The sequence below is a fragment of the Diospyros lotus genome, chromosome 14, assembly GCF_014633365.1.
Source record: "Diospyros lotus cultivar Yz01 chromosome 14, ASM1463336v1, whole genome shotgun sequence".
In the NCBI taxonomy this organism is placed as follows: Eukaryota; Viridiplantae; Streptophyta; class Magnoliopsida; order Ericales; family Ebenaceae; genus Diospyros; species Diospyros lotus.
Genome location: NC_068351.1, coordinates 31,161,305 through 31,188,373, shown reverse-complemented (window position 1 = coordinate 31,188,373; position 27,069 = coordinate 31,161,305). Strand labels below are relative to the sequence as shown.

Sequence of the window (27,069 nt, the reverse complement as noted above, 5' to 3'; positions counted from 1 at the left end):
AATTATTAATTATTGAACACTCCAAAATAATATTTGGTGTTATATTCTTATATTAATTAGACACATAATATAATATATTAATATAAAAAATTATAAGGAATGCGACTTTAAAATATTTAAATAATATTTTTGATAAAAAGTTAATGGTCAAATAAATATTTTAATCTCTGTATTTACATGTCTTTCTTATTTAGATAATTAATTTTTTTGTTATTTTAATTATACATCTCAATTATGTAATTTTAAGTTAATTATATTTTTAAATTATGTAATTTTAAGTCAGTTGTATATCTTGATAAATTTGTTAAGAATAATAAATTTAAGAATATAATTGAAATAATAAAAAAATTTGAGTATGAAAAAAAAATATAAATATATGAATTAAAATATATTTTTTTGTCAAAATTAATACATAATTATTATTTAATTAAATTTGGAATTGGGCACGCTTTAACAAATTAGTTAGCCGTAGTAACGTTAACAGCCACCCACCCAGACCCAGCTATTAAGCTGCATATTTTTGACCTTGAGGGGTCACGTGCACACGCCACAGGTACAAATACATTAGAGTATTATATCTGTCTCAACTCAAATCAGCCTCCTTCTCCTTCTCCTTCTCTCTATCTCTAGGTTTTGACTTTCACCAAACTCCTCGATCTGCTCTCTTCTCTCCCATATATTCTGACTCGGAGCTCTTCATTGAATTTGTGGCGACGATTCCGGGGGGCCGAGGAACGATTGTTCGTTAAGGTTCATTGAGCAGGGAACATGTTGGGGATTGCTAGGCAAAGAATCGCCGGTGCTTCGGTGAGAGCTGGAATTTTTCCTGTTGATTCTTAATCTAGTTTCGATTTGTTGATTTGTATCTTTGCACCGTCTGATTGATTGTGTGTGGAGCAGTGCTTGCAGAGGATTCGGATTCAGTCGCTCTATGCGTCGAAGAATTTCTCGTCCACGTCAAAAGAGGTGAATCTCTTTAGTGCGTCTAATTTAGAGGAAATGAAGAATTTCGTTTTCGTTTTCCATGAGAAAGGCACGGTAGAGAAGGGCGTTTTCATCATGAATGTGTAAGATGGGCGTCTGTTGTAGCATGGATCACTTTCCCATGAGAAGGGTGTTTGATTCTTAATTACCTCTTTTATATCCGTTAACACGCTTTTTTGTTTTTGTTTTTTTTTCCTTTCGCGTCATTTTTGCGCGAAGAGTGAGCGAGCGAGCATGGGTTTGCTAGTTTTTGCAAATTGAAATAACCGACAGGTTCTTCTACGCTGACGTTTATAACATTCACTATTAAAGTTGTACACCATCATCAAGTCAGGCCTCTTTGTCCACTGCATTTTTTGTTCTTTTCTTTTTTTGTGTTGTTTCTGCTCTCTCTCTCTCTCTCTCTTCACACACACACACACAGCTGTCCATAATCCCGTGTTTTTCAACCAGTGAAGTGAATACCGTGGGTGGAATGGAGCAGTTGTTGTAATGAGCAGGAACTGGCTATTTTGATCTTTCTTTTACTGATTTTCATTAGTCTAATGTTGTTGGCAACTGACAATCTCATGCAGATGACAGTGCGAGATGCTTTGAATTCTGCCCTTGATGAAGAAATGTCGGCAGATCCTAAAGTCTTTTTGATGGGTGAAGAGGTATATTATAAGCTTGATTAGAATCGTATATAGTGGCTTGTTGACGTGTTTCTTGTATTGATGCCTAATTGTTCAAAAATGCAGGTTGGTGAATATCAGGGTGCATACAAGGTTAGAGTTTAATGCAACTTGAAAATAATTTATTGCACTTTTGAAGTTCTGCGGGTGTCTGCATTTTGAGTTCATGCTTTAACAATTTCTCTTCAATTCAAATTTGTATCAGATTTCGAAAGGGCTCTTGGAGAAGTATGGTCCTGAGAGGGTTATTGATACTCCAATTACAGAGGTTTGCTCCTTACGTTCAATTAGTAGTTTCTTTTTTTCAATTAAAACTGTTTCTTGTTCCATGTTTCTTTTACTTTCTTAGTGACAGATAGCTAGGCTGAAATTATATACCTCATTTAAACTTGTGCATTCTACTTTTGAAGGCTGGCTTTACGGGGATCGGAGTTGGTGCAGCTTATTATGGTCTGAAGCCTGTTGTAGAATTTATGACATTCAATTTCTCCATGCAGGTCAGATATTATCTTCAAGCATTTCCTCTCAGTATACATAAATAGTTAAATACATATGGATAAAACTATCAACAGAATGCCAATTTTGAATTTATTGTAGATTTAGTCATCCATGGGAGTATTTGGGACTGTTACCAAGGTCTGTAGCAACGAATCTTGGTGCAACAATCATTGTTTGATATACATGTTGAAAGTAACATTTATATTTCATACATAGAAAGTCTATGAGCTATAGAAGTGTGAGAATGCCTAACTGTTTCTTTGTATGTAGATGGGCAGTGTCATTTGAGAATAATGTTTAACCAGCTGTTCTATCTTTCCTTTTGGTTTACTAGATTTGCTAGTTTAGCATAAATGAAGTTAGTTGCATGTGAAGCCACTAGTATTGTTTGAGGCCCATTGGTTTATTTGAGTACCATTTAGGCATGGTCTTGTAAGGCATGCCTTGGGTCCATACAAATTGGAGGCTGTTTAAACTACTTCTATAGATTTAAGGAAGGTAGTGATTTGGTTTTGCTATATCTTGATTGTGGGGCTAGGTTGGGTGATGGAAATTCCCTTTTTGCTTCCAATTGGTGCATAAAATCGGATCACATATTGGTTGAAGTTGAAATGAATGCCATTCGGACCTTGAGGTTTCTAAACAAGGAGTAAGGGTTTAACCTTTTAGAAGTATTGCCTATGTCACTAATCTTGTTCTGTAAGAAGTATGAATGTGCTACCATGTACTCTAAATTGTGGTATGATTATATCATACTATTTTAATTCATTTAGGCTCTATTGAATGTGGAAGTAATTTTTTTGGTTAATAATATGAGATTCAATTAAACTTTTTTCTTTGATAAGTAATTAGACATTGAATCTAATATAGTCTATGTTATTCTAGATGTCATTGTTATAGGAGCATTAGGACTTGATTTATTACATTTTGTCCTACCAACACTTCTTATATTTTTGGATTTTGATTTGATATTTGATTCCTTTCCTTTTAAGGAAGATGTTAAGGAAATAAACACGACAAATTTTGATTGGCTTTGCATCATAAATTATTGTTTCACAAATGTAAATTGCTTTGCTTGGAGCAGTAGTAAAAGTTTTCTCTATTATTACCTGGCCATGGGTTCAAATCACATAAATAGCCTCGCTGCTTGTGGGTAACCTCCTGGGTAAGAGTCATTTTGTTATTGAAAAGGGGTTGTGGTTGTCTTAGGTGGGGAATCAATTGTTTCCTATAGTTGTTTGAGTGAAAGTTAATCCTCATTCCTTTTCTTACCTCTTTTCGCCCAAGGAAGTTGAGTTTCTTGTCAAAACAGAGGACATAAGAGTTGGCTTGGCCTTGTTTTCATTTGTTGCAACAGGTCCAATATAACCCCGTATGAATTAGTTATTAGGGTTTCATTTCAATTAGGTCACTATCTGTGTGCATGTGTGTGTGTGCATGCGTGTTCTCCCACTAATCTGTGTATGGACAATCTTGTATCTGTATCAGCAGTAGTTTTTGTGTGTATGGTCTCAACCCTTGATTTTATTGCAGGCAATTGACCACATCATTAATTCTGCTGCAAAGTCAAACTACATGTCTGCTGGTCGGATATCTGTTCCTATTGTTTTTAGAGGACCAAATGGTGCTGCTGCTGGAGTTGGTGCCCAACATTCCCAGGTACAGTTTTTTGCTCTTGTACATAGGCAGTTTGTCATCCTGTTTATCTCTGAAGTTATGACATTTATCTGCTTCATTACAGCAATTGATCGCTTGAATAATTTCCATTGTACCAAAATAAGATGAAATGCTAGTGATTTAGTCTGCATGTTCTGGGAAGGGAAGAGAATTGTTTCCTTTCTGAAAATCGTAACTGTGAAATACTTATAATTTCTTAACAAGGTTTTGTACATATTGTAACTCTTTACAACATTAATACCTTTTGTTTTATTGAGATATTTTGGCAATCTTAAATGGTTTTATAACCATAGAACCACTTCTTACTGCAACTAAAGCAATGTGGACGGCCTTTTTATGACATCAATCTCCTAGATGTCGTAAAACACTAGTAGCTTCCTAGTAATGCTGCTTATTGACCAGTTATGGTGGGAAAGATTTATGAGAAGTTTATGGCTTTTAGGACTTCAAGAGAGAGAAGAAGGGTGGATCAGTATATTTGAATAGTCCAGACTTCAGAATTGGTTCAATTTCTGCAGTGACATTTTGCCACATTTCTAGATTCAAGTAGCTTGGGGTTTCTGGACTGCAGCAGTTTTAGTTCTTAGGTTAAAAAGGGGATGATTATGGTCTTTTCATATTTGAGTTTTGGGGCCTGAAGTAGGACTAGCTGGGGATGTTAGTAATAACCCAATAGAAATGAACTAAGCCCACACACCCCTTTTGTGGGGTTGCACTGCTGTAATGGATGGTGTCTATTAGCATATTTTTACTTGTCAAGCCCTTGGATTGTGGGCTGGACAATTGAAGGAATTTGGATGGAATTCCAAAAAAAGAAATGAATGTAGGAAGAACAGATAGAATGAGGAAGGGAGAAAGAACAGATAGAATGAGAGAGAGGGAGAAAGATAGAACGAGAGAGAATGAGAGAAAGAACAGAGAGAGTGAGAAGTACTTCTTATTATTCTCAATGTTCCTGTCTTACTGCCGTAGGTCTCTTATATAGAGCCTCTAGCAACCATAATAGCCTTCTAACAATGTAACAGCCAACTAACTAATCATAACAGCTTCTGTTGCACAGTTAACCTAACCATTTAACCCCCCCAACTGATTAACCACTAACGTTAACTACAGTTGTTCTACAGGTACATTTACTGACTCACCCCTGGGGTTGTGACATTACTGTGGGCCTTTAACAAGTCTTTTATAGGCAGAGGATTGTGCTTAATATCTAGGATTAGTAAGGTTTACAGACTAAACATCTGGTTGGTAGTTCAACAGGTGTAAGATTTCAAGGGGCTGAGGAGACGCAGACTCTTGGACTATTTCCTAGGTTCCTTGATTTCAACTTCCATTTTTCAAAATTTCTAAGCTGGATTAAAAGTTGCATAGATGCATAACCACAATGTTTCATCCTTTATTGGACTGAGAAATCAAACTAGGAATTTTGGCTTCTTGGACACCAAGATTATCCTAGGCCACCTGTAAAAACTGTAGAAACAACTTCAACCCCAAATGCCATCCATTGACCACTGATACCTTCCATGCCCTATAAATCTTAAAATTAGTAATATTTACTTCTAGGTATGATAAGTCACATTGACGTTGTGCTTTTATCTACGTAATCATAGATCTGGCACATTCTGAAGTTGCTTGATTAGTAAAAACTGCTATTTTTGGACAAACGGCTGGCAGGATTTAATTATTAAGTTTTAATTGACAATTATTGTAATTTTCCACGGGACTTGGATATTCTTATTATACAATCCTCAAACTTAGATGTCTCTCTCTCTCTCTCTCTATATATATATATATATCTTCTTCAAAGCAAAGACCATAACTTGATTGCATTAGAAGTCTTTGTTGGGTTTGGGTTTTGCATTGAGAAATCTGTGTAGAAGGTTTAAAAGAACAAAAGATCCCTCTTGTGAATGGAAGCGGCTGGATATTCTAAGTTAGGAAGAGGCTAGCTTAGGTGTTATTATAAGGGATATTTTAGTCTTTGTGTAGGCAAAATATAAAGCCAAGCCTTGTAATTACCGCCTCCAACCCTCTATAAATAGAACGCTTAGGGCAAGGCAGTCGGACACTCAAATTGATTCATTCATTCACTGTAAACGAGTGCTGAAAAAGGAGAGGAAAGTCTAGATTAGATAGCCTTTGTAATCTTGTGATTGAAATGATCGTGTGAGAGGGAGTTCTTGTACTGATTCTTTCATTGGATTTCTAGTGGATTGCTCTCGAACCAAGGCTGGATGTAGGATTGTTCACTGCAATCTGAACCAGGATAAACATCTTGTCTGTTGTGTGGTTTGGTTGTCTCTTTCCTTAAACCCTTTACTGTTTTCAATTTCAGTTTTCATATTTCTGTTGTTAGTTTGATTTCGGGTGAGGAGTGTGAGTGAATTGACAATAAGAATCATTGATTGAGTTATCTAAAGCGCTCCTAATCTTAACAGTCTAAAAGTGTGGTCACAATCTTGGTAACTAGAATAAACGTTTGAATCTTTCTCAATATATTGTTTGCTTTCCAATGGCACCACAATGGTCTATTTATTATGAAGATTTATTTGAAGTGTAATTGAGAATAATTATGACTTGAATGATTCTTGCAGATGCATCAGTGCATTATCTAGTGAGGCTCTATTATTACTTTTTAATTTGTTGAACCAATGGAAGTGCCAAGATCCTTGCCTGGAGTGCACATTTAGATTTGAAGTGTCTTGAACTAAATGTGTGCCACCTTGTTTTGTCTATACTCTTGAGCAAAGAGCACGGGCTTCTTGTATGAGTAGCATTGTTACCAGTTGCATTTCTCGGTAAACGTAACAAGCCTGATACTTCTGGATGCATCAGTGGCATGATTAGTGAGGCTCTTTTATTACATGTTAATTTGTTGAATCAATGGAAGTGGTTAGGTCCTTACCTGGAGTTCACATTCAGAATTTGAATGCCTTGTTTTGTCTATAATCTTGTACTAGTGGCATTGGCATCTTGTACAAGTAGGATCACTTGTTACCAGTTGCATTCTGGGTAAAGGTGATGGAGCTGTATTACTGATAGGAAATTTTATGGAACTGTATAACTGATTGGAAATTGGCATCTGCAAACTTATACTTTCATTTTAAAAAGATGAAATGCTTCTTCTTTAAGTGAACACTGTTTGTTTATTTTGTATTCATATATTACTAATCAGTTTGCTTGTTTTTCTTCCTTTCCAATTTTTGTTCTAAATGGATGCACCTGCAAAAAAATTTATGATTGTGGTTTTCTGCAGTGTTATGCAGCATGGTATGGATCCTGCCCAGGATTAAAGGTGCTGGCTCCATACTCTTCAGAAGATGCCCGTGGCCTGCTAAAGGCTGCTATAAGAGACCCAGACCCAGTTGTTTTCCTTGAAAATGAGTTGCTGTAAGTAGTTTAGGTGCATTATGAATTTAATGTGTTGTTTGTATGCACTCACTGTTGTTGATGTGATTCTCTCCTGTAGATATGGCGACTCGTTCCCTGTTTCAGAAGAAGTTCTTGATTCTAGTTTCTGTCTTCCAATAGGGAAAGCTAAGGTCCTATTTCTCAGATGTTTTTAATAACCCCTTTCTCAAATATTTTGCATTTTTCTTTTCATTATAATTGGCATTCTTACTTACTTCCCAGTTCTTGACAGATAGAACGTGAAGGAAAAGATGTGACAATTACTGCTTTCTCTAAAATGGTCGGCTATGCTCTCAAGGTTTGTCATTCTTTCTTCAAGTGCTATGAGGTCCTATGTGTGATTGAGTTAACTAACCTTGAACTTTCTCTTTGAATAAAAAGCTTATGATAATTTAACTCACCTTGAATTTTCTATTTGAATAAAAAGCTGCTTATGATGATTCATTTTGTAGAGTGGATGCTGTTACATATCTATAAATGTAGGAAATTGCTAATTTCTCAGCATTCTCCCCTGTACAAAGCTCTCCTCTTAATTATGGTAACATGTTTGAAAATTGCTTCTATGATACATATAGACTCTGGATAAACATTTCCATGATAATTTTATTAGTGACTGTTCTATGATCTGCCTCATATAGAGTGCGAAATTCACTCTTATGCCAAATTCGTTCTTATGATTCTAATAAGATATTACCAAATATGTTGAAGGTGGGAAACCCATTGTATTGCCCATATTCTACCCCAACTTGGGAGCTGTCTTTGCTTTCACTTTATTTGTATGGAAGCAGACATCCTTGGTTCTTTTCGATAGATGCTTCTTTTGCTTGAATTTCTAGGAAGGCCATTTTTGTAAGAGTGTGTCAGATTGTTGATTGAGGACTAGCCTTGGTAGCAATGATAAGGTTGCTTCTTTTGTGGCAGGAAGGTCATGGGTTTGAATTGTAGAAACAGCCTCTTTGCAAAGCAAGGGTAAGGCTGCATATAAAATGATTCTGGCAAAACAGGGAGTCTTATGCACTGGGATTACCCTTTTTTCCTAATTTTTTCAGATTGGTTGTTAAATTGTTGATTGTATGACTTTTTGGTGATTGCCATAAATATGTTCTCTTTATTTCATAGATATACCATGAATCAAATTTGTTTGCTTTCCTTGTATTCCTCCCAGATTTTTGGGATACAGAATTCTCTCTCCTATTCTCTCTCTTATAAGAGTTTTATCTTTTCTCTTTCTCCAATTAAAAAAAAAAAAACCTAACATGTACCATATTCAGGCAGCTGAAATTCTTGCGAAGGAGGGAATTAGTGCTGAGGTAATCTACAGATACCAATCTGCCTTCTTTGTTTTGCAATATGAGAGGTTAACAGTATTCCACTTTTCTTTTTCTGAAAAAATATATTGGCTATCAGATTAATTGGCTCTCCATTTGGCACAGGTTATAAATCTGCGTTCTATTCGTCCACTCGATAAATCCACTATTAATACTTCAATCAGGAAAACCAACCGACTTGTAACTGTTGAAGAAGGATTCCCTCAACATGGAGTTGGTGCTGAGATCTGGTTGCTTTCTCTCTCCAATTGCATAAATTCTCAATTAGTGCTCTCTTTCTCTCACTTCCTCTCTCTCTGTCTCTCTAACACACATACACCTATAGTTACATATTTTTGTTGCTTCTGACAGTGCGTCTGTTGTTGAGGAGAGTTTTGGGTATCTTGATGCACCTGTAGAGAGGATTGCAGGAGCAGATGTTCCCATGCCTTATGCTGCAAATCTTGAGAGGATGGCTGTCCCACAGGTATGCACTTGGAAAATTTCTTGTGTTTTCCTGTCAGGTTCATAATGCATGCATTTGGTGGTTGTAGATGTTCTTTCATTTTTTCTAATTGAAAACGGGAGAGAGGTTTGCAGTACAGTTTCTTTTCCCCTTCTTCCTTTTGCTACTGAATGCAGTCACTTATAGTTTTGCTAGAAACATACTCATAGAATCCTATCTACGCCCGTTAAATGAAAACTTTTGATGGGTAATTTAGGACCCTAGTGGAATGCTATGTTTGAACTGTGGTAAACCTAGAACTCCTCCAAAATTGTTAACATTTTCCTCTCCAACTAAAAATGTCTATTGGGATTTTCTTTTATTATCAAGGTCCTCCTTTAGGTTCTAAGTTTTTTGGGTTAGCCTTCAAAATGCAAGCTATTCCAAAAGGATCTGTATGTAGTGAAATATTATGGATTCACACTCAAATGCCCTATTACAATCCAACATACTTGAAAATAGTTTACACCTGTGTACATTGCTTATATGGGAATACGTTGAAAATTTGAGGAAAATAACTCAGTAGCCAATAACTAAAATTAAAATATTGTAGATTGACAACCATCAATTCTAGTTCCTACGCAATTTTTAACTTTAGGAGTTCTTTTTTGCTGAGTGAAAAATCATTTTTTAGGATATTTTAAGTTCTTTAACTTTCAACTTGTAACAAATAGAGATGTTTTAAATATATATTGGTACTTCTATACCTTCCCATGCATGACATGAATTATCTATGTGCATATGTATAAAGCTTGAGAAATGGAGAAACAGTTTAGAATCAAGAGATTTGAAGTTGAGCAAATTGAAAACCAAATGTATGGAATTAAGTTAAGTAAAACTATAACTGCTGATGATTTTATGGTAAAACTTGAAGATCAAGTTATCCCAAAAAGAGCAATTTAAATATCATGGTTCAATCGTCCAAAAAAAGATGGGAAAATTATGAAGATATTACCCATGGAATTAAGGCAGGATAGTTAAAATAGAAAGTGCATACAACATTTTATGTTGATAGGAAGATTATGTCAAGTTAAAAAATTTTATAAGACTTATAAAAGTAGCTTTGTTGTTTAATATAAAATGTTAGACAATGAGTAAAACACCAATATGTGTAAAATATGTGCAAAATATGTGCGGAACAAAGAAGAGGATGTTATGATGTGCAACCATCCAAGAATAGGTAGAATTATATTAAAAATAAGATATATGAAACATGATTAAGATGATTTGGCTATGTGAGAAGATCAATAAAGAATCCTGTAAGGAGAATGAATGGAATAGAATAAATTCTTAGCAAAAGATGTAAAATAAGACCAAAAAAATTTAGTAGGAGACTCTTAGGTATGGTTTGAGTTAAAAGGTTTTACAAAGGATAAGATAAGGATAAAAATGATTGGCAAGGTGGAATCCACGTAGCCTACCCCATGGTGAAATTAAGGCTTGATATATTGATGTTTGGTTAAACAATTGAGTGATTATAGATCTCATCTATCCATAGAAATGTTTGTTTTCTGGTGTCCTGTCCTAAATATTCAAAAATTGTGTCAGCTTTTCGTATGTGTTGTATCTGTGTTCAATAACCTTTATACATCCTTCTTAGTCAATGCAAGTAAAAGGCCTTATCTTTCATAACTTGTCTGTAATCTAGTGGAACAAAAGAATTTGGACAGGAGGGGGGGTGTTGCGGGGAAGATCTTAAAGACGTAGTTAAGTAGTATACCAATGTGGAGGTGGTGGGGTTTTTAACTCCTCTTGACAGTTTCTTCGATTTATTTATTACCATATAAATCAATATAAATGTGATATTAGTTTCGATAGTTGAGTCAATGAATTACATGAATTGATACTCTCACTGACTAAGCACCACGGGTGTAAATTACTGGACACATGGGCATGGATATGGTGACTCGAGAATACGGTAAAATAATTAGTTTATATACATTCATTAGTTATGGTTATGAGATAAACATACACAAACTATCAACTTTGGTCAAACTCCAAACAAATCATCGCTGTGAAAAACATCACGTGGTATACTGGACTTATGCTCAAACTATCGATTGCTGGAAACGCCATGGTGTGTCTGACAAGTATTTTGTATTTAATGAGTATGCCATTGAATATGGATATGATGCCTGTTTTCAATTATTCATGCTTCACAGCTTCATGTTTGTTAACCGCTGGACTGTGTTTCTTTTTTCTTTTTTTTGTTCTTAACATAATGAAGGCCGTGAACTTTGAATAGAATAAATAAAAGAGTAGGGGGACATAATATCGACATTTTGAGTAAATATTGACAATGCGAGCATCTTCTGGTTGGATATTTGCATTTTTTGAGCAGGTTGAGGATATCGTACGTGCAGCGAAGAGAACTTGCTACCGATCGGTTCCGATGGCTGCCGCTGCTTAGTGTTTTGCGTCAATTTCTTGGTGGTTCAGCTCATTCTTTATGCGCTTTTTTATTTTTTGTTGCCCACAAAAGGAAGATTCTCGGAGTTCATGGGATGGGAATTCCATAAAAGAAAAATAAATGTTTACCTAGTAAATTGTAACATTTGGTGGCCGCCACTTTGTAAGCACAGAGACGTCATTTATTTTGCTATGGATACAAGAAGCGAAAGATATGTAGTTGATCGGATTTCCATACCCATTTTAAGGATTTAATCTCGCCGTGTTCTTTTGTTTGATTTGAGAATCAATAGAGATCCATGTAAAGAGAGTAGAGAGTAGATGCAACAGAAGAAGTTTGTAAGAACTAAATGAAGAAAAAATCAAGGTCTTGCTTGATAGAAAACTCTTGGACATAACACAAAATATAATGATTTTTCTCAAGTACCATAAACTAGAAATTATATAGTCGATCTCACCGACGAGATCAAAACCCCTCACGTTAGGTGATCTTGTTTGTCTCATAGGGAACGGCCGGGACCGGTCAGATTGATGCCACATATTGGCTTAGGATGACGCCAAAAATGTGGCAGAAAGCTCTTGGAACTATCTATACTCTTGAGAAAGCCCGGGCCAAATTCATCACAACCAAAACCCCAACTGGCAAGTCTTCTAGAAAGGAGAAAAAACAAAAAAAAGAATCCCAACGTGGGAAAGATGTGAAACCTTAAACATGGTAAACCCGGCAAAAGGAAATTTTCAATAGAATGGTAACTAGGGCTAACTTCCAACTTTCAAGAGCTGTACAACAGAGTGGATTTGGTTTTGTGATTATACACTAATAAAGAGTCCTGTCAAGTTTTGTCCTCCTTATGGAGATTATGCACCCAATGTTTGCTTTATATAAAGCTCAATAAATGGGGGCAATAATGGGCAAAAAAATCCATTTGGAAAACAAGGGAAGATGAGATCACCTATTCCAAAATTTCAACCTCCAACACTTTCTCTACCTTCTGCTGTGGAAAGCTTCCGAAACTGGTCCTTTACCTGTTAGTCGAAAACCCATTGATAGTCCAACCGAGGATGGGAGGAAGGCGCGGATAAATCTTTGAGATGGAGCCTTCTGCAGCCCCTCATTTTTGGTGGTCCTCTTCTTCCTGGGAGGCCCGCCTGTGGCCGCAGTATTACCGACGGAATCCGATGACTTCGACTCAAAAATTGATGAGGTAAAAGATATGTCTGATGGGCCAAATGACACAGGGCCATTATGCGGTTTGTCCATAGGGTGTCCAACTAGTCCATCCTGATGGGGAGGGGGGAATTTTTCGCTCTTGCTCTTAGCATTTGCTTCTGTCAGAACTCTCCATCGCTGGAAATCGACAACCAAGCCAGAACAGGACAAAATAAACATTTAGTAAAAGAACAAAGAGTGCAGCTATATATATGAATTTCAAATGAGCCTGGAAATTTGGTAGATGTAAGCTAGATGACAGTGCGGCACAAAATGGAAGGAAGAAATGTCTAGCATACCTCCAAGTTTGGCTGGAGTTCGGCATTGGCTTCTGGAGCCGGAATTGCCCGGCCACCCCGGTCTCGTGTTCTCACTCTTTTATTACTGTCGACTACATTAGCTTTCCTGCTCAAACCTCTTTGCCTGCAGAGAAGGGAAATAATCTGTCATCGCAAGGTCAAACCTAGTCACAATATGAAAAGGTGAAGGTAGAGAGACAAAACCTTCTTGCTTCTTCATCTCTCAGTTTTACATCCATTTCTTTACTGGGAGGATATTTTGGTAAATTTGTTGGCTCACAAGCATAAGGTTCAGTTGCAAAGAACTGTATGAACAGTGAGAGTGAGGTTCCATTAAATCATTTTGCCCCATAGATGATATTCCCGGGCTATCAAATTAAAATATGTTTTCTTGAAAGAATGAAAATTTGCTAAAGCGATGAAAGAGCATTTAGATCATACCAACTATAGGTAGCAGATACCAAAGCACTTCATATTTTGTAAGGGTTGAATTCAGATGCAACCCCCATATAATTCTGCAGGATCTCATAATCAATTATTAATATGGTTATGGGTGGTATACATTGTCTGGCAAGCAATATCATACCTCAACTAAATCTATCCTCAACTACTTTAAGTTCCACTGCATGAATCCTCTCTCCATTCCATTCATCTGACAGCCAAATGGTTAAACTGCATCTTCATCATATATTATCTCAGTCGTTGATTTTGGTTTTTATTGTCACCTCGAATTACCCTCAATACCATCTTCCTTGGAGATGTCTAAACCATCTCTATCAATTTTCTACCATCCACAATTGATGCCACCTACTACATCATCTTGCATATTTATTCATTCCAAACCTTTATTTTCTACTGTTACCTCACACCCCCATAATGTTATCATCTAATATACACTTGTTTCCTACCACTAGTTTGTCTTATGGTTGTCCTTTATACACATGTTACTTGAATCTTGATCGGTTTCAATATATTTATTTCTAATGCTTTCTCTTCCCCCCCGCCCTGAAAACTCACCATATGAAATATCTAGGCGCCCTACCTCACTGGTTATTTGAGTTCATAAAAGTTACACTGGCATCTGCCTTCTTTATTTATACTTTCATTAGTCTCGTAAATAGATAGTGCTTTTATTGACTTCCAAAGCCTGATAGCTTGTGCAAGTTACATTTTATAACCCTCTTAGATAGTGTAATAGTACAATTCATGAGCCTAATACCCCTTTAGGTAAGTACTGGAATAATTTTCCTTCATTGATCCTACAATCTCTCAGACACTTTAAATTTATTAAAGATTTATGCAGCCAATCCCACCTAGTGGGATTAAGGCTTGTGACTGTTGTATATTTATTAGTCATAACACGTCTATATCTCCAAAGTACTTCCAAACCTACATAGGAATTTTTTTGGTCCTAAAGTTCATTTATTTAATGTGAACTTCATTTTAAATACTCAGGTGTTGGGTGGACAAAATTAATTGCAATCTCCTTACTGCTACCACTTTCTTCTAAATTGAAGCTCCTTATATGATCTACGTTCAGCAATGACTCAAAGTAACTTCTCCCCCTCTTCAATATCATTGTCTCGATCCAATTATCCATAAAAATCACCAATATCTTTTATCTTAGCATCTCTTAACTACTTTGTTGACTCATCATTTTCACAATTATATCTATCAAGATTTCATTTTTTGTATTATTTGACCATGTTTTATTATGAGTTTGTTTATTTTCACTACATTTTAAACATTTCTCATTCCACCATCAAGCATGTTTATATAATAGACCACTCCTTGCCTTTTCACAAATGTTCTTTGCTATTGAGGACTGTTGAGTGTTGGGGCGGGCCCCCACCCCAGGGGGGGTGTTGGCTTACAGAATTGAATTGGAATTGAGTTCTATGAAGATCGATGGGGCACAGATTGGGCTTTTACCAACAGATTCCATGTCATTTATACAATTTCTCCACAAAAATGAGCACATTTTGATTAGAACATAACTGTTGTCAGTCCTCAATAGTTACATCCTTTTATCTTAAGAGCTGAATTCACAACTGGCATATACAGCTGAAAAAATAGCAATGTTTAGATTGAAGAAAAACACTCAGTTTACCAATCAACCTATTGAATTTTTGTTCCTTGAATTAGAAGCATCAACATTTTAAACAATTTTGTGTTTTTGATCTAGTTCCTTTAAATAATCTGATAAATAAAATACAAGAAGTTAGTCTAAATTGGCCTTAAATTTTCCTTGGGGGTCATTTTCATAGTAGGACGACTAATACTTGCATCCACCAATCTCTAATTCTAGAGTTGATGAAGAAGCAAAGTTGGTTCCTAGGCAACGATTTCATTTCAAAACCTCTTAAACACTTTTCAAGAAGTGACTACTAATAAAGCACAATGTTCATGATGCAATTAGACTCATAAACAGATCGTTAAATGCGAGGACACTTTCATTCTTATGTCAGGCTTCTAGATTTTATATAGTCCAAAGTGCCGCACAATAGAGCACATATTATCAAAGACAAGGGCAGCAATGAAGAAGCTTCAACTCAAAAATGCCTTCAAGTGCAGGCTCATGAAATGTACATAAAGAACAGAACTAATTCACTCATAATTACCAAGAGTCCAAGACAAGACAAAAGTTTAGCTGCTACGAATAAACCTATTAGAAAAGTAAGTTTTTTATTAAGCAGGGCAGTCTTACACATTTCACATAGCACTAAATCACAGAAAAGAACCCAGTCACAATTAAAGACTCCACAATCATTGCCACTATGGCAATTCTTTTTTTGCTGAAAATCAGATAAGAAGAAGATCATAGTCATTAAATGGCATTGATGATGGCAATAATGTTTAAAGAATGAAAATAGGGAATCTCAAAGTCAAAAGTGTGAAGTTATTAGCAGAAAGAAGAAAATCCTTTCTTTTGGAAAAAGCAGAGAGAGAGACTCACTTCACTATTTAGTGCTGCAGTGGCAGAGCCTCGTTTGTCTGGGTCAATTGCAAGAAGGGTTTCAATAAGAGGAAGAGATGGAGGAGGAAAATTTTTGAAGGTTTCCAAAATGCAACGCTTGTATGGCTGCTGCGGCTTGAAAAGTGTTGCATTTGGCAACTTCGATTTCTTCCAATACTCCTCAGATGGTGAGCCACATAACTTAAATATTTTGTGCAGCTGCTCAACCTAAGTATACAAAGAATGTAAAATAAATAAACTTAGAATGAATGGTTTTAAGTTTTTAACAAGAGAAAAGAAAGAAAAATTGTCAAACAGATTAATGGATTCCCTAGATCATTTGTAAGCCCCATGAACTCCAAAAGAAGAAAAGCAGATTCAATTACCCAAATAAGGTAGGAGGACTCAAAATGAGAGACCCAAACAGTCAAATTGGAAGAAAGCTCCAAATAACATTACACTATCTGTCCTTTGGGTATTCATTTGATCTCGAAGACTCCATGTTATTAAAGGCATGCCTAGGCGCACCTTTGGCACCTGGAATGCTCCCAGGCGGGCGCAGACCAGATAATCAAACTCATGCAAAGACAATTTGATGAATTTGCTTGGTTAACCAAAATCTTGATAGATCTTCCTGAATGGATAAATATTGCAGAAAGGTAAAGTCTCCAAGTAACTTCCATTACCTGGCGCTCTCATTATAGTAGGATAGAGGAGGTCAATTCCATTACCAATAAAGATAGATGGAAGATGTGAGGTACTTAATTAGCATTTTTGTCTGTCTTTGACATAATAAAGTTATAACCAATACTTTAACTGGTGCATATGCAGCAAAAGAAATTTCTCGTATCTTCAATGTTTATGAAAGAAACAAAAAGAAAAGTTGAAGGACAATATTAAGGAGAATGTGCATCATGGCATAAACTGAAAACTAAGAGTTTCTTCGGTTGTGGAAAGCAACCCTTACTTTCTGGAAAACAATTTCACATAAAATGGAAAATAGGAAATTATATTCAAATCAGAAAAGTTTCCCCAAAAAAATGGAAAAGTCTATTTTTTAGTTTTACAAATTTGTATTGACAGTTGAAAACTATTTTTGGGATGGTCTCTATTCTTTACTTTAAAAAACATGGGTAGTTCTACCTGTGTTTTCCACTTGAGTTTCTTTTTTCTGAAAGCTTCACTTGAGTTTTTTATCCAACCAAAATCAATATTACTTATGTTAATATCAATATAGATGTTAAAATATTAATTTTAAAATGAATAAAAATAATGGCCTTATGATTCTCTTATTTTGTGGTCAATAGTGTTGTATCATATTTTTTGATATGAGAAAATGTGTTTGATGAAAAAATCAATCTTAGAATGAAAAATTTTTATGAGAATCTCATATTTCGAAATAAGTTTTTTCATATTTCGAAACAAGCATGATTAGTGTTTTGACGCAAATGTTCAAATGTTTGAAAAACACAAAATTCATGCATCATGTTTCAAAATTAACTTTCCATGTTTCGAAACATCATTCTGCCATGTTTCTATACATGTTTCGAAATGCATTTTGATAAGCTTTCAATGTTTTCTAAGTTTATATGCTATATTTTGAAACCTGTTTGAAAAATAAGCATATGTTTCGAAACTTATATAGTATGTTTCGAAACATTCATAGCATGTTTCGAAACATCTGACTCTGTCAGTAGAATATTTGAATAACTGGCATGCCTTTGCACTTTAATTCAAAAGCTATTTAAAAGTCACATTTTGACTTAATCTCCATACCCTGATGTTTTAATTTCAAATACTTTGTAAGTGGAGAATAAAACAAAATCATTTTGTTTTAAAAGCAATTGTCTCTTACTCATTTTGTCTCTTAGTGCATAACCAGTTGTAAAGGCTGGATATTTCAAAACATGTGATGTATGTTTCGAAACCTCTATGTAAAAGTGTGTTGTTTCGAAATCTAAAAAGTATGTTTCGAAACCTACTTTAATATCGTGTCTCTAACAGTTATAATTAGCTAAAATTCTATTTATTAGTATATATATCAGTTCTTTGAAGACAAGAAGCACCTCTTACAAGCATACACAAGTATACTCACCTACAAGAGAAATTGTTACATACACAAGCACAAGTGAACGAAACTCTTTCAACAAGCTCTCAAAGAAGATCCCCTCAATTAATCCTTCATGTGCATTGTGGTGTGAAAAGGAGAAACAAACTGAAACCGACGCTTTCATCCTTTTAAGCTCTCCTCACTCCATACCAATAGGTTTGTAACAACTATTTGGTAAGATATTTCATTACATTCAAACTGTTGGGTTGTAAAAGATAAGTTTTATTTAATTTGTTGTAAGGTTTGAGTTGAACCCGTAAAAACTCATTGTGTAAGGTTTTAGGGGGAACTATGGTAAAACCCTTGGTGTGGTTGATCACTAGTGAAAATGATTGTGTTTGAAAATCCTTCAAGTGGGTAAGCTTAAAGGTAGTGGAGTAAGCGGGTGTCGAATCACTATAAATCTTGTGTGCAAATTGTTTTACTATTTTACTTGCTTAATCTCATTATTCATGCTTTCAAAAGCTAAAAGTTTCAAAACAAGCAAAACAGAGAGAAAAGTTTCAAAACATACTCTCTTAGGTTTCGAAACATACTTAACAGAAAGGTTGATTTCGAAACAAACTCCTTGATATTTCGAAACATTGTGTTCTATTATTAATAGGTCTTTAATCTATCGAAAAATTTACCCTAATCCCAATTCACCCCCCCCCCCCCTCTTGGGATATATTTGCCATCATTTGGAACTAACAAATAGTATTTTTAATCATGCCTTTATGTAGTATATAATAAAAAAATATTAGTTAGGAAATATTAATAAATTATTTTAATATGGTAATAATATTAATATTAAATTAGAGTAATCTTCTAGCAATACAAATACTATCACTAATGTTATAATATTAGTGACATTAATAATATATTGATATATAAAGTTTGACAAAATATTCATGTTATTGCTAATATTCTAATATTGTTAACATTTTAATATTATATAAATAAAATTGATATTATTAAGTTAACAATTTTAATATCAAGTTATAATATTCTTCTAGTGAACATTACAATATCAATAACAACAAAATTGGTATTAAATTTCTAAAGTTATAGAAAAAAATAAAATCTTATTATCAATATCCATAAATGATTATCATTAATATTGTAATATTAGCAATATTATGAATAGCATATTGGTAATATTAGCTGATAATAAATCTAAATTGGAACATAACCAAATAATGATAGACAATAGAAAACATGATGTTTTTTAACATGCCTTCTAGTTTTCTAAATTTTGTGCATGTTAGCAAATCAACCATTTTGAGCACAGTTTTGTAGTTTTCAAAATCAGAATAGTTTTTTGTTTACCATTTGACATATTTTTTTGAAAAAAAAAAACTGGAAATAAAGATGAAAATTAGAGATGAGAAAGGAAAAATGTTTTCTACAACTAAAAAAAAAACAAAATTTTTGTTTCTCAAACACAACATAAGTATTATTTTATTATATTTTAGGAAAGTAGCAACGTTAAGTTTTAATTCAATAAGTTCAGTTTTAATTCAATAACATTAATCTAAAACAAACATATTAAAACCAATCATCAAAAGAGTTATTCAACAGGTCCATAGACTGCAGACTGAATAAAGCAAGCAAACACATGTACCTCTGTTCGTCCAGGCATTATTGGTTTTCCAGCTAGTAACTCTGCCAAGATGCAGCCAGCACTCCACAAATCAACACCAACACCATAATAAGTGGCTCCAAGAAGTAATTCTGGGGGACGGTACCAAAGGGTGACTACACGACTAGTCATTGGTTGCTTACTCTCAGGATCATAGAAAGATGCTAATCCAAAATCAGCTATTTTTAGGATCCCTTCATTATCAATAAGCAAATTGGAACCTTTGATATCACGGTGTAATACACCATTTTTGTGGCAATGCTCAAGCCCAGACAACAATTGCTTCATATAACATTTAACCTGCCACAAGGAAAAAAAAAAAAAAAAAATCAGCCTCACAAAAGCCATTCTTACCTTTCTTCAACTTGGGACACAGACAAATAGGAATTTTAGAAAGGGCAGCACCCAGAAAGTATTAAATGGAAAATTGAAGTCTTAATTAGTATGAATTAAATTGTGGGCCTTACCCAGCAAAAAAAAAAAAATTGTGTGCCTTACCCATCTCTGTACAAATCCAACCCAAGCAATTATTATTCATGCAGGGATGGGTTAACAATTAATCTGCAGATCATCATACTGATATAGTGACAAGTATACCAATCATTATAAACAAAATCCATTTCTGCACAGATCCCTCTCTGTGTTCAAATAAGCATAAAAATTGAGAAATCAAAGGTGATGTTTACTTCTAGCAGTTAACCAGCCCCACAAGCACAGGTGATAACGTATTACTAAGTGCAACCGTTCAGTTTCATCAATGGTGCACATTAGCATTTCAAGAACAGGCATTGACTTCATAAAGATCAGAAGGAACCCAGTAGCAGACATCAAGTGCAGAAAATCAGAGTTTTATATTTGTACCAATGGAGATATTGGTACATTCTGATATCCGTATGTATTTTTGTGTGGCTATTACCCTTGTTCAAGAAAACAGGAAAACTTTAATAGATGCTTTTATTTCCTGCAGTTCCTTCCATTCTAAAATCTCTTAACAATCATGTAATGATCTCAAATTGTCCTCAGCAGTTCTAAATTAACCCATGTCCAGGAAATGAAGAGTAACATCTGAACTGTAGAAAGTGGACAGCAATAGTACATGGCCATGTGAGGAACTCATTATATTCTGTTCCATAACAATAAATTTTTTTGCTGACAAAAAGGAAAGCCAGTCAATCAATCAATCTGTAACTGGCAAAGTGATGATGGCACCATAAACATAACTCAAGCACAAGAAAAAATCCCATCTGAAATATCTCAAGCAGTGTCGAAGTTATCAAAAAATCATCCCCCCCAATCCCTCAGAGAGAGAGAGAGAAAGAGATTGGCTCAGCATTACTATTTTGGTAATGAGTTGTGAATTCAGGTGATTGTGCCCCTTCACAGCTACAAACTTCTACTACAATTAGCAATGAAACAGCTTATCTTCAGAGAAAAGGGCTGTACCTACACTGTCAGTTTATATCGTCAAAAAAGAAAAGAAATAAATCTGCTACTGTAGCTTCCCAGTCCTGAAAGGTCTTTCTTTTTCTTTTTCTTTTTTTTAAGAGGTAAAAGAAAAATATGCTAGACTGATCCTAACTAGCAACAACTATGGTACATTGAAAACAAACCTAATACTAGAAAATAATGGGCAATTAGATAGCAGGCCTACAAGTTGTGGAGATCTCTGCATTATCTGGTTCCTTGAAAACAGTAACCAAATAACTCAAACAACCACCTGATTCAAAAGATACAGGCAGTTCACTTGTTTTAAATCACGACAAATCACGACAGGACCAAGTGACATGTACCGGGCAATCTTTTGGGCATGGTTGTTGAAGAATCCAATTTTCCATGCTTATTTGTCATCCTTGCAGTTCCTTCATGCTTGGAAGTCAAATTTTCTCCAGGGCAAAGCCCAACTGAAGCAAAGTGCTTGGATGATCAACGCAGTAGACATCATTCTAGGGTATACTAGTAATTAAGGTAATGAATTACGTAAAAAATGCGATGAAGTTGCATCAAGCAGGCATCTCTAGCCGGTAACAAAGAGATCACATCACAAGAATAATGGCACAAAACTGTGACAAGGGGATTAAAATTCCATTCCGTACAGTTCCATGTTTCCAAACAAAACTCTTCAGCTACAATAATGGCACAAGAGAAGATATTTTAGAGAAAGAATAAAGAGGACGACTCTATTTAGCATCATTCTGTGAAGTGTACAAACAGATATTATGGCTATAAGATCATGGCATTGGATCCCTAAGCACTAGGTCCCAGCACCATAGAAAAGTCCACTCAGAACATTGAAGCACAAACAAATGGTACTAAAAGACAATGCAACTACAAATGCTCACGAAACTAACAAGGAAAAGGGGGGATAAAGGGAGTAAATCTCTTTCTATACCATCTGGTAGCATTTTGAAAGTAATTTTTTGGAAGCAAAAAATAATCCTCCTTTTGCTTCCAAACTAAAGTATGGACTCACAAATTGGCAGCAACCAACCTGTCCTTCCAAAAAGCACACCCAAAAACTTTATATAAATTGCTCAAACTCAGCCAACAGTTAAGCTCCAGCACAATCTACATTCTGGACTCAAATTAAATCAGTCTATCATACAGAGTTGGATTACTGAGAAATGGGTTTCGGAATCACCTGTGGCTCCGTGAACTTCACCCCTTGGACGGCGGCGAGGCCGGAGAGATCATGCTCCATGTACTCAAATACGAGGTAAAGACTTGAGGACATTCTTGAAGTAACCAAGCCTTCAAGCTTTATTACATTAGGATGATCAAGCTTTCTCAGAACAAGTATCTCCCTTGCCATGAACTTCACACTCTCTGGCTCTAAATTATCAAACCGAACCTTCTTCAGAGCCACAATCTTCCCCGTAATCAAATCCTTAGCTTTATATACATTGCTATATGTCCCTTGCCCAATCTAATCCAAAACAAAATCCACTACAAAACATTAGAAAAGAATCATCAAATTGCCGCACAAATTTGCATATCCATAGATTACATACACAAAACCCCAAGGGTTGAGCCGGTGGGACCGCACAGATTTTTGTATTATGCTTATTTGATGCGTGTGCTTTGTGAGCAATTGCACGTACCTTAGCCAATTTCTCGAAGGTATTGGCGCGGCGCGGCGTCCAGTCCTTGATGGCGTCGCCGACGACGTCGCAGAGCCACGACGGCCAGCCTTGGCCGGTGGTGATCCTGAAGCCGTAGTCCAGCCTCGGCTGAAGCCGGTCCGGAGCCGGAACATCGCCGGCGTGGCGATTCCTCGCGCCGTCCTTCCGAGACCTAACAGCCTCTCTCTCGGCGAAGGAAATCCCGTCGACGTTCCGGCTAGTGCGAGTAGCTCCGGACGTACCGCTGCCAGACCTCGTCCCCAGAACGCAGCCCATGGCTCAGCTGTTGTAACGCCGCATGAAATTGGGCTGAAAACAAATTCTTTTGAAAGAAAAACCGGCGGTAATCCGGGAAGAAAACCAGGTAGCTGGAAACCGCCTCTGGATTGGTGAGGGCGTTAAAAACCTTGCTTGGAAAATGGAAAACCGCCCGCTGCGGAAAACAATGATGGTTTTCAGGGCGGTGTGGAAGTGAGTGTAGGAGCAGGAATCTGGGATTTAGAAAGAGAAGAGAAGAGAAGGGAGATCAAATATGTATAACATGTATATATTATATATATATATAAATAAATCATAGAGATAGAGAGGCCATAGATAGATACAAATTATAGATATAGAAAAGAGGTGGTTGGATTTGTAGCAGAGATAGTAAAAAGGAGTCAGTTAAGGTCTCGGCTTTATTTACACAATTGCCACTGCAGTAGTATTCCACACTCTACCTGATGACGTCAGTTTTGAAAGTCAATGCCCAGTAGATATCTCGTTTAGAAAAAAAAAAACAAAACATAAAATGGTGAGGCCACAGATAATTAATTATATTTTAATTTAGGGTTAATTTTATTATCATTAACCATCATGGTTAATGTATTTTTAATACCATTTAATAATATTTTAATTCTATAAATAATATTAACTCTTATCTCTAATTAAAATAATCTCATATAATTACAAACATGACGTTAAAGTAAAATTATTTATTTAATTATCTTTGAAATATAAGGTAATGTAATTAATTTTTTATTTATTTTGAAAATATGGATGTCTATATTTTAAAGAAAAAATTAAAAGTAGATGAAGTGAAGCAACCAACCTCGCCGAACCCATTAAAAGTTGGTGTTTCTCATTTATTACAAATAAAGGCCACCCTCTACTTTGAAAAAAATAAATAAATTCTCAATATAAATTCAAATTGGGAGACTGAAATATATGTAATAGTAACAAATATATTTTCTTTTAAAATAATGTGTCTTTATTATAATTTATTTTTAATATTTAATAATTATATTAATTTATTAAATAGTTCATAGCACAATATAAGGTTTCTAATACTTTTACATCCGTTTTTAACCTAACATTATACAACTATCAATCCTTGGGTGCACAAAGGTGAAATTCCTCACCTTAAGCGCCTCTTACACATTGTTTCACGCATGTGGGAGAGGTTAATCATGGTACACGATAACGCACCAGGTAAGAGGCACGGTGCTCACAAGGAGCCACCCTCACATGAGGGTGAAACTCTCACACTACGACTGTCATGACTCGAACATACATCATTTGGTATAATCTGCTACTTGAGAACTGACCGTACTACACCCGTGGAAGCAACTATCAATCCTTCGAAGTAGTACAGATGGTCTGCGCACACGTTCAAGAAATTGGGCGAGATTTTGTAATAGCATGTCTCTATCCAAAGGGCTAAATCTCATATTTTGGTTCGCATCTGACTCGTTTGTTATCCAAACTGGAGTACGAATCATAGGTTTTAAAGATAATGGAATAATCTAGAGTGAAGAGTGTTTGTGTATTAGAGAACTCCCGAATTTCTCATGTTATCAAAAAAAATCTACAACTATCCTCACCATTTTTTTGCATACACTTAATGATCTAATAGTACAAACTCATTTTTTTTCCAATATTTTATTTTTAAATCTTAAAACCCAACAACATTATGAAATACAATTTTTCCTTTGTTTTTAGCAGTGTCATGCTCAATACATGTGAGAATCATTTCTACCAATCTCCCCTTGTATAAAGTGACTTTGAACATATAACTCAATGATGGGTGGGGTGCATGGTTTCAAATCTAGGTGAGGAAATGCGCGTGGGTCCCACTCCATGGACACCAATAGAATTGAAGGTTTGAAACCATTGATGAGAGGATGAAGCCAAGAGAAAATCATGACTCCATATATGTTGTTAATTCTTCTGCCATCATTCATGGCCATTGAAAGGGAAATCACCAGCCTTTCATCTTATAATAACAAGATTAGCCAAGGTTTTTTTTTTTTTTTTTAAATCATGCTATTTATACATTATTTATATAATCTTAAATTACATAATGCATACAAATAACAAAAATACCCTTCGCACCTCACTGCACCTCTGTGCCTCATCATATTTAGTGAGGGATATTTTAGACATTTTAATATCATTGTGTAGCCTAAAGTGTATACAATGATGTACTAGTAGCATTTTTTTTTTTTTTTTTTATGACCTAAGTATCTAAACTTCATTTGAATAATTTTGGAAAGAACGATTTTTTCTCTTGATTTATCCTTCGGGTAAATTCGAATGTGGTCACAGTCTATACACACTCAGAGTGAAATTTCAAAAAACGACTATCTTTCTTGTGAACCCCATATTTACGTCGTGCGAACAAGACCCCTGAACCCTACCTTTACGTGAACAACTTGCTTTTTAACCTTATAGTCCTTCAGCTAATGATGTATTCTAAAATGCTACAAGAATTTGAATTTCTAATGCTCCTGTTATTCTTTTCATACTTCGTCGCTACATCATGCTCTTGGGCTCTTTTGACTTTTCTTATTTTAGCACCCCCATCAAGTGCTAGAATAAACTTCATTAGCATATGGCCCTAACTGGAAGTTCATTGTGCACGTCAATTCAATTGCACTGATTGCTTTGGTTATATTTTTGGTCTATTGTGCTTGATTGGTGGCTATTAGCATGGTGCCACTGCTTGTTACACCAAATGTTTTTTTTTTTTTTTTTTGTATTATATAATGTGTTTTATGTTTATACAATTCATAGATTTAAGAAGAGAAATTAAGTATGGTATGAAGTGGGGTCATTCACATAATATTTTATTGAAAACCCTATAATACATATGAGTCAAAACTCATGTTTTAATTAAAAAGATATAGCCAATTACTTGTTGATGATGGAGATTGCTCCTACAAGCTTGAGCATCTCTTTTGAATCTCTAGAAATCTACCCCTTTGTCAACCTCTATAAGTGGTAGCCTTTGTACATCTCTTTTGAATGAGTAGGAATCTATCTTGTTGTCAAGCTTTGGGAGGGTGGGCCTAGTAATGACTTTTGTAAACAATTTTGTTTTATCATTTAATGTTTAATAAGTCGTTCGATATCTTAAAATAAGATATAAAGAGACGAGTTATAATTGAATCCTAATAAGATGTATTATTAGTTTTTGAGATAGGATTTAGGCGTAGCAAAAGTAACAATTTATTGATTGCAAATAATTATCGATACCTAATCTTATAGGCGAGACAAGATTTGAGTTAGATCATTTTGAACCTAAGTATCCCTCAATTTCCAAACAAGGCATTTGACCCAAAAAACCAAAACCTACTCATTCAACCTAAGCTCAAGTGAATTAAAGTATGCAACTATTTAAATATCAATTGAATATGGAAACATTATTTTTACACGCATTTGATATTTTATTAATAAATTATTAACCGGCATATCCAAATTATTAAAAAATAAAATCACTAATTAAGATAAATCAATGTTGCACGGAAACGAATATCATACGAAACGAAAATGAGAAAATGATATTTTTTTTAAAATAATAAAAAATAGAAACGCGGGAGAAATGTGTAAATAAAAAATATAGAAGTCTTTTTTATAAAGATAATTTTTAATATAAAATTTATAAAAACATTTATTCAATCTAAAAAAAACATAAATTCTATAATTCATTCAAACAAATTCTAAAGAAAATTAAAAATTTTGACCTAAAAAACAAAACCTACTCATTCAACCTAAGCTCAAGTGAATTAAAGTCATGTAACTATTTAAATATCAATTGAATATGGAGATATTATTTTTACAAGCATTTGATATTTTATTAATAAATCATTAACTAACAGATCCAAATTATTAAAAAAATCAATAACTAAGAAAAACTAAAGTTGTATGGAAACGGATATGATACGAAATAAAAAAAAAAGTGAGAAATAACATTTTTTTTTAAAAAAAATAGAAACACAGGAAATGTATAAATAAAAAAATAGAGATTT

The 27,069-nt window shown here is 34.9% G+C and overlaps 2 protein-coding genes across 2 annotated transcripts; one reads left to right on the top strand and one right to left on the bottom strand.

Annotated features, from left to right (window-relative positions):
• The first annotated feature begins 579 nt into the window (after positions 1–579).
• LOC127790188 (pyruvate dehydrogenase E1 component subunit beta-1, mitochondrial) lies at positions 580–11,720 on the top strand. The gene is made up of 14 exons (XM_052319488.1): positions 580–807; positions 901–966; positions 1,560–1,640; positions 1,725–1,751; positions 1,864–1,926; positions 2,069–2,155; positions 3,690–3,815; positions 7,090–7,223; positions 7,303–7,375; positions 7,477–7,542; positions 8,516–8,554; positions 8,678–8,802; positions 8,924–9,038; positions 11,398–11,720. Exons 1-14 carry the CDS (start codon positions 769–771, stop codon positions 11,464–11,466), a joined length of 1,110 nt encoding a protein of 369 aa, XP_052175448.1. The 5' UTR covers positions 580–768; the 3' UTR covers positions 11,467–11,720.
• Positions 11,721–12,178: 458 nt separating this feature from the next.
• LOC127790187 (probable serine/threonine-protein kinase At1g54610) lies at positions 12,179–23,362 on the bottom strand. The gene is made up of 7 exons (XM_052319487.1): positions 22,760–23,362; positions 22,300–22,584; positions 19,644–19,961; positions 15,931–16,158; positions 13,179–13,279; positions 12,975–13,098; positions 12,179–12,813 (listed from the first exon to the last, which is right to left on the bottom strand). Exons 1-7 carry the CDS (start codon positions 23,054–23,056, stop codon positions 12,451–12,453), a joined length of 1,716 nt encoding a protein of 571 aa, XP_052175447.1. The 5' UTR covers positions 23,057–23,362; the 3' UTR covers positions 12,179–12,450.
• Positions 23,363–27,069: the final 3,707 nt, after the last annotated feature.

What these genes read in the sequence shown, in the direction of transcription:
- LOC127790187 (XM_052319487.1), bottom strand. Translation starts at nt 23,056, where the DNA reads ATGGGCTGCGTTCTGGGGACGAGGTCTGGCAGCGGTACGTCCGGAGCT. An exon ending in TGAAGTTCACGGAGCCACAG is followed by an intron (nt 19,962 to 22,299) that starts GTGATTCCGAAA and finishes TCCTTGTGGCAG; the next exon opens with GTTAAATGTTATATGAAGCA. An exon ending in CTGCAGCACTAAATAGTGAA is followed by an intron (nt 13,280 to 15,930) that starts GTGAGTCTCTCT and finishes CTGTTCATACAG; the next exon opens with TTCTTTGCAACTGAACCTTA.
- LOC127790188 (XM_052319488.1), top strand. Translation starts at nt 769, where the DNA reads ATGTTGGGGATTGCTAGGCAAAGAATCGCCGGTGCTTCG. An exon ending in TTGATACTCCAATTACAGAG is followed by an intron (nt 1,927 to 2,068) that starts GTTTGCTCCTTA and finishes CTACTTTTGAAG; the next exon opens with GCTGGCTTTACGGGGATCGG. An exon ending in CATTCAATTTCTCCATGCAG is followed by an intron (nt 2,156 to 3,689) that starts GTCAGATATTAT and finishes ATTTTATTGCAG; the next exon opens with GCAATTGACCACATCATTAA.